The sequence below is a fragment of the Zingiber officinale genome, chromosome 1A (genome assembly GCF_018446385.1).
Source record: "Zingiber officinale cultivar Zhangliang chromosome 1A, Zo_v1.1, whole genome shotgun sequence".
Taxonomy (NCBI): Eukaryota; Viridiplantae; Streptophyta; class Magnoliopsida; order Zingiberales; family Zingiberaceae; genus Zingiber; species Zingiber officinale.
In genome coordinates, this window is record NC_055987.1 from 165054885 (window position 1) to 165067238 (window position 12354).

Genomic DNA, 12354 nt, shown 5'->3' on the forward strand with positions numbered 1-12354 from the left:
AATTGATCCAAAACAATTTCCTAATAGAATTTTTATTAATACCAAATTTTAAATTAAGATATACATAATTTTCAATTTCCTGAATTTTTGAACATTTTTCTGTTTATATATATATGTATATTATTTTTTTTCTATTTTTTTCTTCTGTTTTTATTATTTTAAACATTGTTATTTTTTAAATCATTTTTTGGCCTACATGCTCATGCAGTGTTGGGCTTTGTAATGCAAACAATAAAACACCATGTAAAAATTGAAATACTTGGCTGCTAGATTAAGAATTTTATATTAACAATTTTCATTTTCACTGATTTTATGCCGATTGGTTTATAAATCAAATTAGACTAGATTAATTATGAATTCCTGGTATCAAAAACACTACCTATAACTCCAAACAAAAAAAAAACTGAAGTGGAGCAATTGTCTAGGAGAAAATGACTTTCGCTATGTCTATGTTAGGCTCCTTTATCAATTTTTTTTTTTGCATTGAACATTTTTTTTATTATCATTGTTGCTAGTAGCTTTTTCCTTCTACTGTTTCTCGTTAATCTGGAAATGAGATACTTGTTATGCCATAATATTTCAATGTGTGATTATTCCTAACCATGACCAAATTTTAAACTTATGATTTATTGTAATTCCATATTCAAGAAAAATTATAATTTTTTTAAGCTCTGCACAACTTTATTGATTTTATGCTAATTCTTTATTATGATCCTAATAGAAACTAAACATCCTGAGAGAATGTACCTATTTCCAAAATTACCTAACACTAGCTTGTTAGATGGTTCTATTGAATGTACCTATTTCCAAAATTACCAACTGTCATGAACTGTGAACAAATGTTCATTAGAGAAAAGTGAATAGAGTACCCTGTTACACTGAGATCCTATTCATGATAAAACACCACAATGGTTGACATTAGGTTTGATTCGCAAAATGAAATTGACTAATAATGGAGTGGTTGCTCTTGGATAATAGAATAAAGTAAAAAAGAAACAGAAACATATGTTCATAATTTGTTCAAAAAGAAAATGAAACAGAAATATATCTTCATAATGTTTTCAAAGCATGGAATGGATGATTTTGTGTCATTCCTACGTTTGGTTTGCCAAAATTGTAAGTCATAGACAAACTAAGGTGGTATAAGAAGAAATAATTAATCTATGAATTTAGATTCTAGGTCTATTCTTTAAACTTAAATATAAAAATAATTATTCTATCAAAACATATGCTATTCCTGCAAAGCAAACATACAAGTACAACTGAGGGCCATACTAGTCATGAGGTATTCACATTATCAGGAGGATTGGAACAAGGTATTCTAGGTGAATCTCAAAATATCCACAATCATGCTAGATTGGAAGGTAGGGTTTTTTAGTCGGTTGCCTTAAAATTTGTTGTTTCTCAACCTTAAAACAATTAAACTTCAAGACAAGCAGTGTTGAATCTCAACTCTTAATCAGTTAAACATCAAGACAATACCTGGGTGCACGACTGCGAGGGCAATTTCTTGGACGATTGGGCGCTTGCGCCTTTTTTCTGGCGACGATGGTGATGCCGTCGGCTACAGATCCTTCCCACTTCCCTCTTCTATCTACATCTCGTCAAACTTCTGTTGCGGTGAGGGCAGATTCAGAAAACGTGATCCCTAAACCTCTGTACGAGGCGGATAATGTACCTTCTAGGGCATCGTATGCAGCGGCACTGAGACGACTCTCCCCCGCGCATCTAAGAACTTTGAGGGCGTTGGAGAGGATTTCAAACCTGCGATCATCTATAATAATAAGCCAGGTATTTTCTATATGGAAGAAGAAGTTTCATCGCTGGCCAAAGCATTTGAGTTCTCTTTGATTGGTAAATTTTCTGGTTCTCGCCCTCCTTATGCGGTGGTTCGCCAAGCTTTTCGAAATCTTGGTCTTTCGAGCTTCTTTAATATCCGATTTCTTAGATCTGGCTATGTTTTTATGCACCTCACATCGAGTGAGGATATGGCTCGGGTATGGATTAGAGGAGTGTGGTTTATTGGAGGTGTGCCTTTGAGAATCTTCAAATGGACGCCATATTTCTCATATACTGCTGAATCTTCTGTAGTTCCAGTGTGGATATGCTTTCCAGATCTTCCAATTCATATGTTCAGCAAGGCTATGCTTTTTTCTGCTGCCAGCATCATAGGGAAGCCAATTAAAATTGATGAAGCTACAGCAGACTGCTCGAGACTATCTGTAGCAAGGGTGTGTGTGGAAATTGACTTGCTAAAACCTAAGATCGAAGACTTCTGGATTGGTATAGGTGAGGAAAAGAGACTACAAAGAGTGGAATTTGAGAAACATCCAAGTTACTGTGTTCAGTGTTTGCATCTGGGGCATTCGGTTGAGGAATGTTATGCAAGTGGAAACAATGGGAAATCAGCAGGTGGGGTCCGGCATTGGGACCTAAATCTGGTGGTGAGGATCTAAGCTAAGGAAGAAGTTAAACAAAAGGAATGCAGCTTTTACAGAAAAGGTGGATTCTGAGTTCCCTATTGAGGCACTGGATGGTAATGTTCAGAGGGTTGAAAAGCAAGTTTGGATACAAAAGAAAGGTATTTCAAAAGATCAAGCTACTAAGTCTAAGTTTGTTAAAGCTCAGGGAAACAATTTTTATTGTTTGGCTGATTTGGAGGAGGAAAAAAAAGAAAGTGCTGAGGAGGTGGTTGAGCAAGCAGTGGTTGATGTGGACTCTGGATGTAGAGGAGACATGGGTGAATTAGAGGGGAAGCATTAATTGGCAGAGAAAATTTTGGAAGTTGAGGAACAAGAGTTAGATGAGCTAGATTCTCACTTGGTTGCTGTCTTAGATCCGGTTCCTGCTATTAATCAGATCAATACATTAAAGGCTGGAATAAGGAGGGATAAGGGTAAAACTGTTGTTGGTTTTTCAGTAAAGGAGGCATGTCAACAGGTCGTACAAGTCAATCGAGGTATTTCTTTAGTTCAAAATCAGAAGGTGCCAATTCTGAAGGAGACTACAGGGTCTAAATTGGCTGCACAGGTTTCATATGGAAAGGGTTAGATTGTAATAAATCCAGGGCAGAAGGTTTCAGCGAGAGGAAGTGTGGTTGCTTTACAGAATCAAGCTAGTCTAGCTGGTTTGGCAAGTTTACAGGAAATGGATGATAATTCTATTTTCAGGACTGAAGCTTATAATGAGCTGTTGGTTCTGGGATTTTTGATATGGCTGGGGTTGAAAGAAATGATATTTCTAAGTCGTTTGAGGATGAGGATGATTCTGATTATGGAGAGGTAGTGGATTCACAGAGGTCTTCATCTTTTCCGCTGGGTTCTAATGTGAAAGACCCTCTTTGGAAAACCTCTACAATGTACATACCACCTGGAGTTAGCCGAATGGTTACTAGAAGTAAGGCTCAGGTACCTAAAGCTCCTTCTTCCTCTATGTCCTAAATGTCTAGCTTAATATAGAATATGGGGATAGGGAATAATGCTTCTCTTAGGAGATTACTTTACTTGAAGAAGGTTCATCATATTAATTTATGGGAATTTTGGAACCATTTATTCCACTTGATCCTAATTTTATTACTAGAAGATTGGGTTTTGATGGTGCTTATTCTAATTACTCTGGTAAGATTTGGTTTTTGTATGATTATTCAATAATCTGTACTGTGCTGATGGATAATGATCAGTTTTTGCATCTTAGAATTTGGTCTCCTAATTTTCCTATATCTATATTGGTAACTGTGGTATATGCGAAGTGTGATAGAGTTGAAAGAAGAAAATTATGGGATGATGTTCTGGCTGTTAAACCGGAAATGGATGAATTTTGGCTAGTAGGTGGAGATTTTAATGTAATTTCAGATATTATTGAGCATTCGGCGGGGTCTCTTGCTAAGCCTGGTGCCACAAATGAATTTAATAATTTTATTATGTTAGCTGAACTTCTAGATGCTGGATTTGTGGGTGATAGATTCACGTGGACAAATGGAAAAGTATGGAAGAGGTTGGACAGGGTTTTGGTATCAACATATTGGGGAGACCAAAAAGGTGGAACATTTAAGTAGGGCAGCATCAGATCATTGCCCTTTGTATATCTCTTTCCCTAGCTTTACTATGCCAAGGGCTTCATTCAGGTTTCAAAAAATGTGGATTAAACACCGTAATTTTATTCTTAGAGTACAATTGAATTGGATGTTACCATGTTCAGGTTTTGGACTTCAGAAATTTCAATTTAAGCTTAAAAGGTTGAAGACACATTTGAAATGGTGGAATGTGGAGGTATTTGGTAATATTTTTGAGAATGTTAAGAAGGCTGAAGAGGATTTTGAGTTGGCAGAAAAGGCTTTTGATCGCTCTCCAACGATGGAGAATAAAATTTATATGGCTAAATGTCAAGCTTCTTTGTTTCATATATTAGATATGGAAGAAATGTTTTGGAAACAAAAAGCGGCGATGAAATGGTTCGGAGAAAGTGAAAGGAATACTAAATTTTTCCATAATTTGGTAAGGAAAAGGAGGATGGCAAGCCGGATATTCAGGATTTGGGATGAAGGAGTTTGTTTGGAGGATAATAATCTTATCCAGACTTCTGGAGTTCGTTTTTTTGAAGACCTATTAACAGGGGAGGATTTTGAGTGTGACTCTGTAGGTATGGACATCATACCACAGTTAGTGAGTTTGGAAGAGAATCAAGTCTTGTCAGCATTACCATCTATTGAGGAGCTGAAACGAGTGGTATGGGAGATAAGTGAAGACAACGCGGCTGGTCCGGATGGTTTTTCTGCAGCTTTTTATGTGGCCTGCTGGGATATTATGAAGGAGGACCTGTACCAAGCTATTTTAGAATTTTTTTCAAGGGGGTTCTCTCCCTAAAGGCATGGCAGCAACTACAATAGTGCTTATTCCTAAAGTTGACAATGTGCAGTGTTGGCAAGAGTTTAGACCAATTAGTTTATGTAATGTTTCTAATAAAATTGTATCTAAATTGTTGGCAAACAGGTTGAGCTTGATGTTGGATAAAATTATATCTCCATCACAGAGTGGTTTTGTGGCTGGAAGATTAATTTTTGATAATATTTTGTTAGCACAAGAATTCAATCATAAGTTGAACTATCATATTAGAGGAGGGAACTTAATTTTGAAATTGGATATGGCTAAGGCATATGATAGAATCCAATAGAGTTTTTTGTTTAGAGTTATGGCTGCTTTTGGTTTTTCTGACAAGGTTATTGATATAATCAAGAGATGTATTAGTGATTGCTGGTTTTCGGTGAGAATTAATGGGCAGCTGTCTAGTTTCTTTCATTCAAAAAGGGGGTTAAGACAAGGTGATCCTATATCTCCTTTACTTTTTATTATAATGGTGGAATTTCTATCAAGAGGTTTGGATGGCTTATTTGTTAAATATCCTCAAATGTTTTTTGAATCTGGATGTATTATGAGGATTTCTCATTTAGCTTATGCGGATGATGTTATAATCTTGATGAATGGCTCGATAAATTGTGTTAAAAGGATTCGAAAGTTTTTGGATTTTTACATGGCTTCTTCGGGACAATCTATAAATGCTGCCAAGAGTTCTTTTTATCCTTCAAAATCGATTTCTACTAATAGAAGGGGTCAGATTGCAAGTATTACAGGTTTTAGAGAAGGTACTGCTCCGATCATGTATTTGGGTGTGCCAATATTCTCTGGTAATCGAAAGGTAATTTATTTTCAGCCTCTTTTAGAGAAAGTGAGGACAAGGCTGCTTGGTTGGAACCTCTCTAGGCTTTCTCATGGAGGTCGGCTCATGCTTATTCAAAGTGTTTTGTGTTCGGTGCCTCTTTATTTAATGTAGGTTTTGCTCCCTCCTTTATCCATTCTTCATCAGTTAGAGATGATATTTGCCAATTTCTTTTGGGGTTCTTTGGGCTCTAATTAGAAGCCACATTGGATTAGTTGGGATGATTTTTGTAGACCAAGATTGGAAGGTGGATTGGGGATACGAAGGCTCTCGGATGTTGCTATGGCGTTTGCTTTGAAATTTTGGTTTCGATTTAGGGAGCAAAAATCTTTTTAGGCAATTTATATGTCTAAGTTATATTGTGGTGGTGCTTCTCCATGTGTGGTTCCTTTACAAAGAAATGCTTCCCCATGTTGGCGTCGGCTTGTGAAGTTACGGAATTATGGAGAGAATAATATAGGTTGGATTATTGGAAATGGTGAAATTAATTTCTGGTATGATAATTGGTTGGATAGTGGTCCTCTCTATCTTTTTTGTCCAATTGTTGGCAATCCTGATAGCAGAGTTCTTGATTTTATTTGTAATTTGAGCTGGAATGTAAATGAGCTTCAAAGTTGTGTGCCGGAACAGATTGTTGATGAAATTAAGGAGGTTGCTCTGCCTGGGGGAATTTCTGGTGAGGCAGAAAATGTGGAAGAGGCTGTACAAAATGGTGTTAGGGATTGTATAGTATGGAAGCCATCTTTGGATGGAAAGTTTACTATGAAAACTGCTTGGAAGAGTATCCGGAAAGACCAGCAACAGGCTGGAGTTGGGCAACAGCAAGCAGTCTGGAGTAAGCTTATTTTCCCAAATATCTCTGTTTTTGTTTGGCATTTCCTAAGGAAACGTTTACCTGTGGATGAAGTGCTGCAAAGGAGGGGAGTTTATCTAGCTTCAAAATGTTATTGTTGTGATTTTGTGGAGTCTTGGGATCATTTGTTTTATCATGGAGCGATTGCATTAGAAGTGTGAGGTATTTTGCTCAATTGTTTGGAGTTGATAGGTTTTTGGTTTTTGAAAATTGGAGAAGTGGTCAGTCTTGGTCCTATGGTGGTCATGTTATATGGTTTTTATGGTGTGCACGAAATGATGCTAAGCATCGTGGGATAAGAATGGTAGCTAAAAAGATCATTTGGAATGTTTCCCAGTATATTATTTCTGGTATAGATGCGGGGATCATTAAACCAGGCCATTGGAAGGGCTTTATTATGGTGGCTCAAAACTTGGGGTTGCTGGTGAAACCAAGAACTGTTAATACTATTTCAGTGGTGACGTGGAAGAAACCAAAGGTTGGTTGGTTCAAGTTGAATACGGATGGGTGCTCGAAGGGGAATCCAGGTCTATCTTCTTTTGGAGTTATTATAAGAGACCATGGTGGTAATGTTATGATGGTAAAGTATGGACTAATTAGAAGGGGGTCGAATGTTAGGGCAGAATTGATGGCAATCCTAATCCTTAAAGGCTTGGAATTATGTGTAGAAAAACAGTTCTTCCCGATTTGGCTGGAGTCTGATTCTTTGATAGCTTTGAAAATTCTATCAACTTCGTATTTTTCATGGGAATGGCATAATCTGATATGTAAAATCAAATGTATTATTTGTATGTATCAGGTATGGTTTTTTTCATGTGTATAGAGAGGCTAATGTAGCAGCTGATCATATTGCTAACCAAGCATTTATTTCACTTGTGGATGATGGATTGAATGATCCTCTTGATCTGTATACAGATAGAATATGTTATAATCATGAGATTGATAAGGAGCTTCATGGAATTTGCAATTTGGATAAGAGTGGCCTTCCATATATTCGGTTTTCTTCAAAACCAGGTTAGAATGAAGATTGGAGACTTGAACCTGTGGCTGTAAAGAGCAGAATTCTTGAATGATTATTGTGAATTTGGTGTTTCTGTCAGGCTGGAATTTTTTATGGAATTCTTTTGGATCCAATGGTTTTTTTGCTCTTGTGTATTTCAGTTTGGAAGTCTTCAAAAAGGTTATGTGGTCTATGGGAGTTTTGTTAGAGATGAATGATGTATTTATTTCAAGGCTGCTGTGTATAGAATATAAAAGATAGTTGTGGGTTGCTAAGTAGATATGCTGGGCAAGTTTTCTTTGTGATTTGGTAATGTGCAAGATTTGCAGGAATTAATGTGATTGGCTGTGGAATTCTTAGTGTTCCTTATTACTGAGGGAGTATTTTATGGAGCATTTTTTCTGCTTATTGATATTATCTTGTGTCGTTGATTTTCTGGAATTTATACTAAGATACTGAGGGTTCTTTTATGATGGAGGGCAAGTTGCTGTAATATTTGAAGTGCTTTATCTAGTGGATATTAGGATATGTAGCTGGCTTTACTATGGTTATTTGGATGCTAAGTTTGGTGGTGATGGAGGTTTTAATTGCAGAAATTTTAAGCTGTGAATATTTGCTAGGTGTGGTAAATTGTTGTTATTCGGTGCAAGTGATTTGGAGCTGCTTTGTGTCTACAAAGAGCGTTGATTACAGAAGTATGTGAGGGTTTTAAATTGCTGAATTTGGTGTAATTGCCGCTATGGGTTGCTGCTATTTGGTGTTATTGTTGATGCATGATTGCGTGCAGGAAAATTGAGATTTTGTTGAGCTGATGTTGCTGTTGAATTCCTCAGTTTTGCTGTTGGGTGCTGCTTCTTTTAAAGAAAAGCTGGTTGAAGTCTATTGGCTGTGATATTAATGCTGGGATTCATTTGGCTGGTTGTTTCTGTTATCTAAATATGAAGTGAACTAGGGTGAAAATATTGGTTTTGGTAGTGTTCGGTGGATTTCTTTTGTGCATGTGGATTTATTCTGTTTATTATGTGATGCCAATGTGTAGTACTGGGATTTCTGCATTACTATAGAGATCACTGTAAGTGGTTGGAGTCGCTGTAAATAAGCTATACTTGAAGGTCAGGTTGGGCCCCCTTCTAATATGGTTTTTCTTTTTATAAGAAATGACACCTTTGCCAAAAAAAAAAAAAGTGCTTTGTAGCTAGATCGGAATTCCTTCCTTGAAGGTTTCATATTTAGGACTGCTAGTTCAGTATATCAGGCATCTTTTCCTGGATAGCTTGATCTTTTTCTTAAAAAAGTCAAGTAGAAAGCTGTTTGTAAGATTCTTACTAATCTGCCAATGTTTGTTTTGGTTGATTTAATGGTGACATTATGAAGGCGCAATGAATGAAGGTGCAGAGGGCCAAGCATTTGGGATACCCTCAGTAACAGGCAGCCAGGTTTGATTTTTCTTCTTTTATTTTCTTTTTCTTGTTGTGTGTGTGTGCCCATTTTCTTTACATTTTTTCTTTTAAATTGACATGAAGAAACTTTGTTCTTACGCAGAGTTAATAGCTGATGGAAGCAATGGGGATGTAGCAGTTGATTCTTCCATCTCTACAAGGTAGATTAGTTGTTTTCCATCTAACAAAAGGATTGCCCAAAAAAAATTTTAATTCAAATTTATGATTAATAATTAGATGAAATCACTGGAAGATGTGAGCATCATGAAGAGAATGGGCATGGATGCTTACAGGTTTTCCATCTCTTGGTCCAGGATTTTATCAAGTAATTATTAAACAAACTTACTAGGGTCGAATAAGTTCTCATATTTATGTATATATATTCAAGTAATACTTTGTTAGTTCACTTGAAGGGGAGCCTTGGCGCAACGATAAAATTGTTGCTTTGTGACCAAAAGATCAAGGTTTCAAATCTTGGAAATAGCCTCTTGCAAAAAAAGCAAGGTAAGACTGCGTATAATGGATCTTTCCTGGAATCTCGCATAATGGGAGCTTCGTGTACCGGGCTGTTTTTTTTTTTTTTTTTTTACTTTGTTAGTTCAGTTCAGCTGGAAGCTTAAGTGGAGGAATAAACAGGGAAGGATTGAATTATTACAATAACCTCATCAATGAGCTAATAGCCATTGGTCGGATCAAATTCCATCAACCATGATCTATTTTTTCCCCCTATTTTGTTTTCTCAACTAAAAAAATAAATCCTAATATTTGCAGGTTTGCAGCCATTTGCGACACTCTTCCATTGGGACTCTCTCTCAAGGATTGGAAGACAAATATAGGGGTTTCTTAAACCAATTAATTGACGTTATGTTTCAGTGAGGACTTCATGGATTTTGCAGAGTTGTGCTTTAGGAAGGTCGGTGACACTGGATGACCTTCAACAAGCCTTGGACTTTTGCGTTGATGGTGTAGTCTGATCTGATGGAGACAAATTGGGGCAGTGTTTTACTTGGGCATCAGGGGAGTGTCATGTTGCAGATCTGGGTAGGGATCCGTACACAATTGCTCATCATCAGCTTCTGGCTCATACAGCTGCCGTGGCTTTATTCAGAGACAAATTCAAGGTGCCGCTCCCATTGCGCCTACTTACTAGGGTTTTTTGTGATTCTGGTCGGATTAGGATTTTATTTGAATCCAAAGCTCTAAACTTAGAGGCCAAGATGTCCAACCCAAAATACGATAAGTTGAATTAAAAAAAAATAATTATTTCTCATAACATGGATATGTCTACTTTGACAAGTGTCCTACCAACTCCAATACTTGGACTCTTTATGACCTCCTTTTTGGAACACTCGGGGACTTAATATTTTTGTAGATTACATGTGAAGATTTACAGAAATAGACATGGTCAACTCTAGGGATTCACTCTTATAGCAGAGCATTATTATAACAAAAAGTGATATACAAGTTGCACTTCCTTACTAACATTTAGTATCTGAACAGTAGCACTATCCTACCATATGTATGGTTATAACTTACACCAGCTTCCTGTCTTAAAGTCTTATTTGTTAGTTAACCTTCAAATATCTGTAGTTCAGGCTAGGCAGAAAGGTTAAATAGGGATAGCCCTAAACTCCCACTGGTTTCTACCCTACAATGGAACAGAATCTGTCCATGAAGCTGCTTCCAAGTCTCTTGACTTCATTCTTGGATGGTAGGCATGACATAAACACCATCATATATAAAGCTGATGATTATCAAGCAAAAAGAAAATAAAATCATATTAAAGCCATAAGTAATTAGCCATTACTGGTTCGTGTGTGTGTGTATATATATATATATAGGCTTATGGATCCCTTAACTAGAGGGGATTACCCTGCAAGCATGAGGACTAATGTAAAAGATAGGTTGCCAACGTTCACTGAGAACGAGTCCCAGATGCTTAAAGGATCATTCAATTTCATTGGAATCAATTACGACACCAGTCTCTATGCCTACAGCAATCATCCTACCGCTGATGCGAACCCTAATTTTTACAGTGATCAGCATGCTATTCAAACAGGTATATATAATTAGGGAATTTTCATTTTACCCCCTAAGATATACTTGCTTTTGAAATTCCCTCCCCATATTTTTAAAATTGTTGAAATGATCCCCGGAGATAATGGAGCTATGATACTTAATTTTCTAATGTCAATGAATGAGATTGCATGTCTGCCGGTTGTCATTTCGCTCAGTGTTGGCGGTTGGTGGCTAAAAGGACGAGATTTTTTAAACTCTGGGGAGCATCGAATCTTGATGATCTTAAAACTCGAGGCTGATACTTCAAAATAAATAAATAATTGGGGAGCGACATGGTTTTCCCATATAATTCACATTTTGATAATTTGAGTCTGTGTTTTTTTACCTTGTAAAGTTTTGAAACAGGGAAAAGTGATGGAGTTCTCATTGGTCTGAAGGTAAGAACATTTTTATTTTAAACAATGTGGAATTGCCTTTTCTTTTGTCCTAATCTTGGACCGGTCGTCAAACATATTCAATCAAGAATTGGTGATTTAAGCCGGTCTGGTTCTATTAGGGGAGAGCACTACGTTGAATCGAATTTTCAACTGGCTCGATAGGAATTTCTTGACCGGCTCACAACAGGGTTTTTTCTTCAGTTCAATTAATTGAACTGGATTTTTTTTTTCTTTATAGTTTTTAGGCTGCTTCAGATTGGTTGCTCATCTATCCACTGGGATTGAAACAGCTCTTATTCCATGTAAAGACCAAATACAACAATCCAGTGGTGTATATTACTGATCTGGGATGTTGTGAGCGGATTCAGTAAAGATGTGACAGTTAAAGTTAAGGTAAGTTAGTAGTTTAGGTTAAAGGAAGGTAGTAGTCAGTGTGTCATTTTCAGTAGAACTTTGCTCCTCACCTAGCGAGAAGGCCTTTAGTACGAGGACAATCGGCCCTAGAGTCGGTCGGATCCTAGGGGCATAGTGTTTCATTCTTGGGTTAAGATATCCATCATACATCAAACTGGATTGAGAGAACACAACTTCCCATTCTCAGAATCCTTTAGTATAGGGACGCTTAGACTTAAAGCTGATCAAACTTAGGGAACTCAATAACAATACGTACACATTAAACTTGAACGGCCGTATGGCTAGACGGTCATATAAGACCCCTCCACCGATATCATGAATCTAGTATATAATTGGTCGACACAACATCTGGTTGAACTGGCAGACCCTTACTTATATGTCAATCCTTCTTCATACAATTGGTCGGTTATAATGTTGGTCAGATTTATAAGACTCAGCGTTCTTACCTACATAGAGTAAATATACAAGGTAACTCAATGT

General features: G+C 36.9%; 1 protein-coding gene across 9 annotated transcripts; it reads left to right on the forward strand.

Annotated features, from left to right (window-relative positions):
• Window positions 1–3413: 3413 nt before the first annotated feature.
• On the forward strand, window positions 3414–10430 carry LOC122038269. Of its 9 annotated transcripts, none has more exons than XM_042597920.1 (6): window positions 3414–8260; window positions 8353–9001; window positions 9108–9165; window positions 9242–9329; window positions 9407–9508; window positions 9776–10430. In XM_042597920.1, exon 1 carries the CDS (start codon window positions 3939–3941, stop codon window positions 4860–4862), a length of 924 nt encoding a protein of 307 aa, XP_042453854.1. In that variant the 5' UTR covers window positions 3414–3938; the 3' UTR covers window positions 4863–8260; window positions 8353–9001; window positions 9108–9165; window positions 9242–9329; window positions 9407–9508; window positions 9776–10430. The 9 variants fall into 9 exon arrangements, with proteins under 9 accessions (XP_042453854.1, XP_042453849.1, XP_042453853.1 ...); XM_042597915.1 differs by having other exon boundaries at window positions 3414–8682; window positions 8940–9001; window positions 9776–10277; XM_042597919.1 differs by having other exon boundaries at window positions 3414–8677; window positions 8940–9001; window positions 9776–10277.
• The last annotated feature ends 1924 nt before the right edge of the window (window positions 10431–12354 follow it).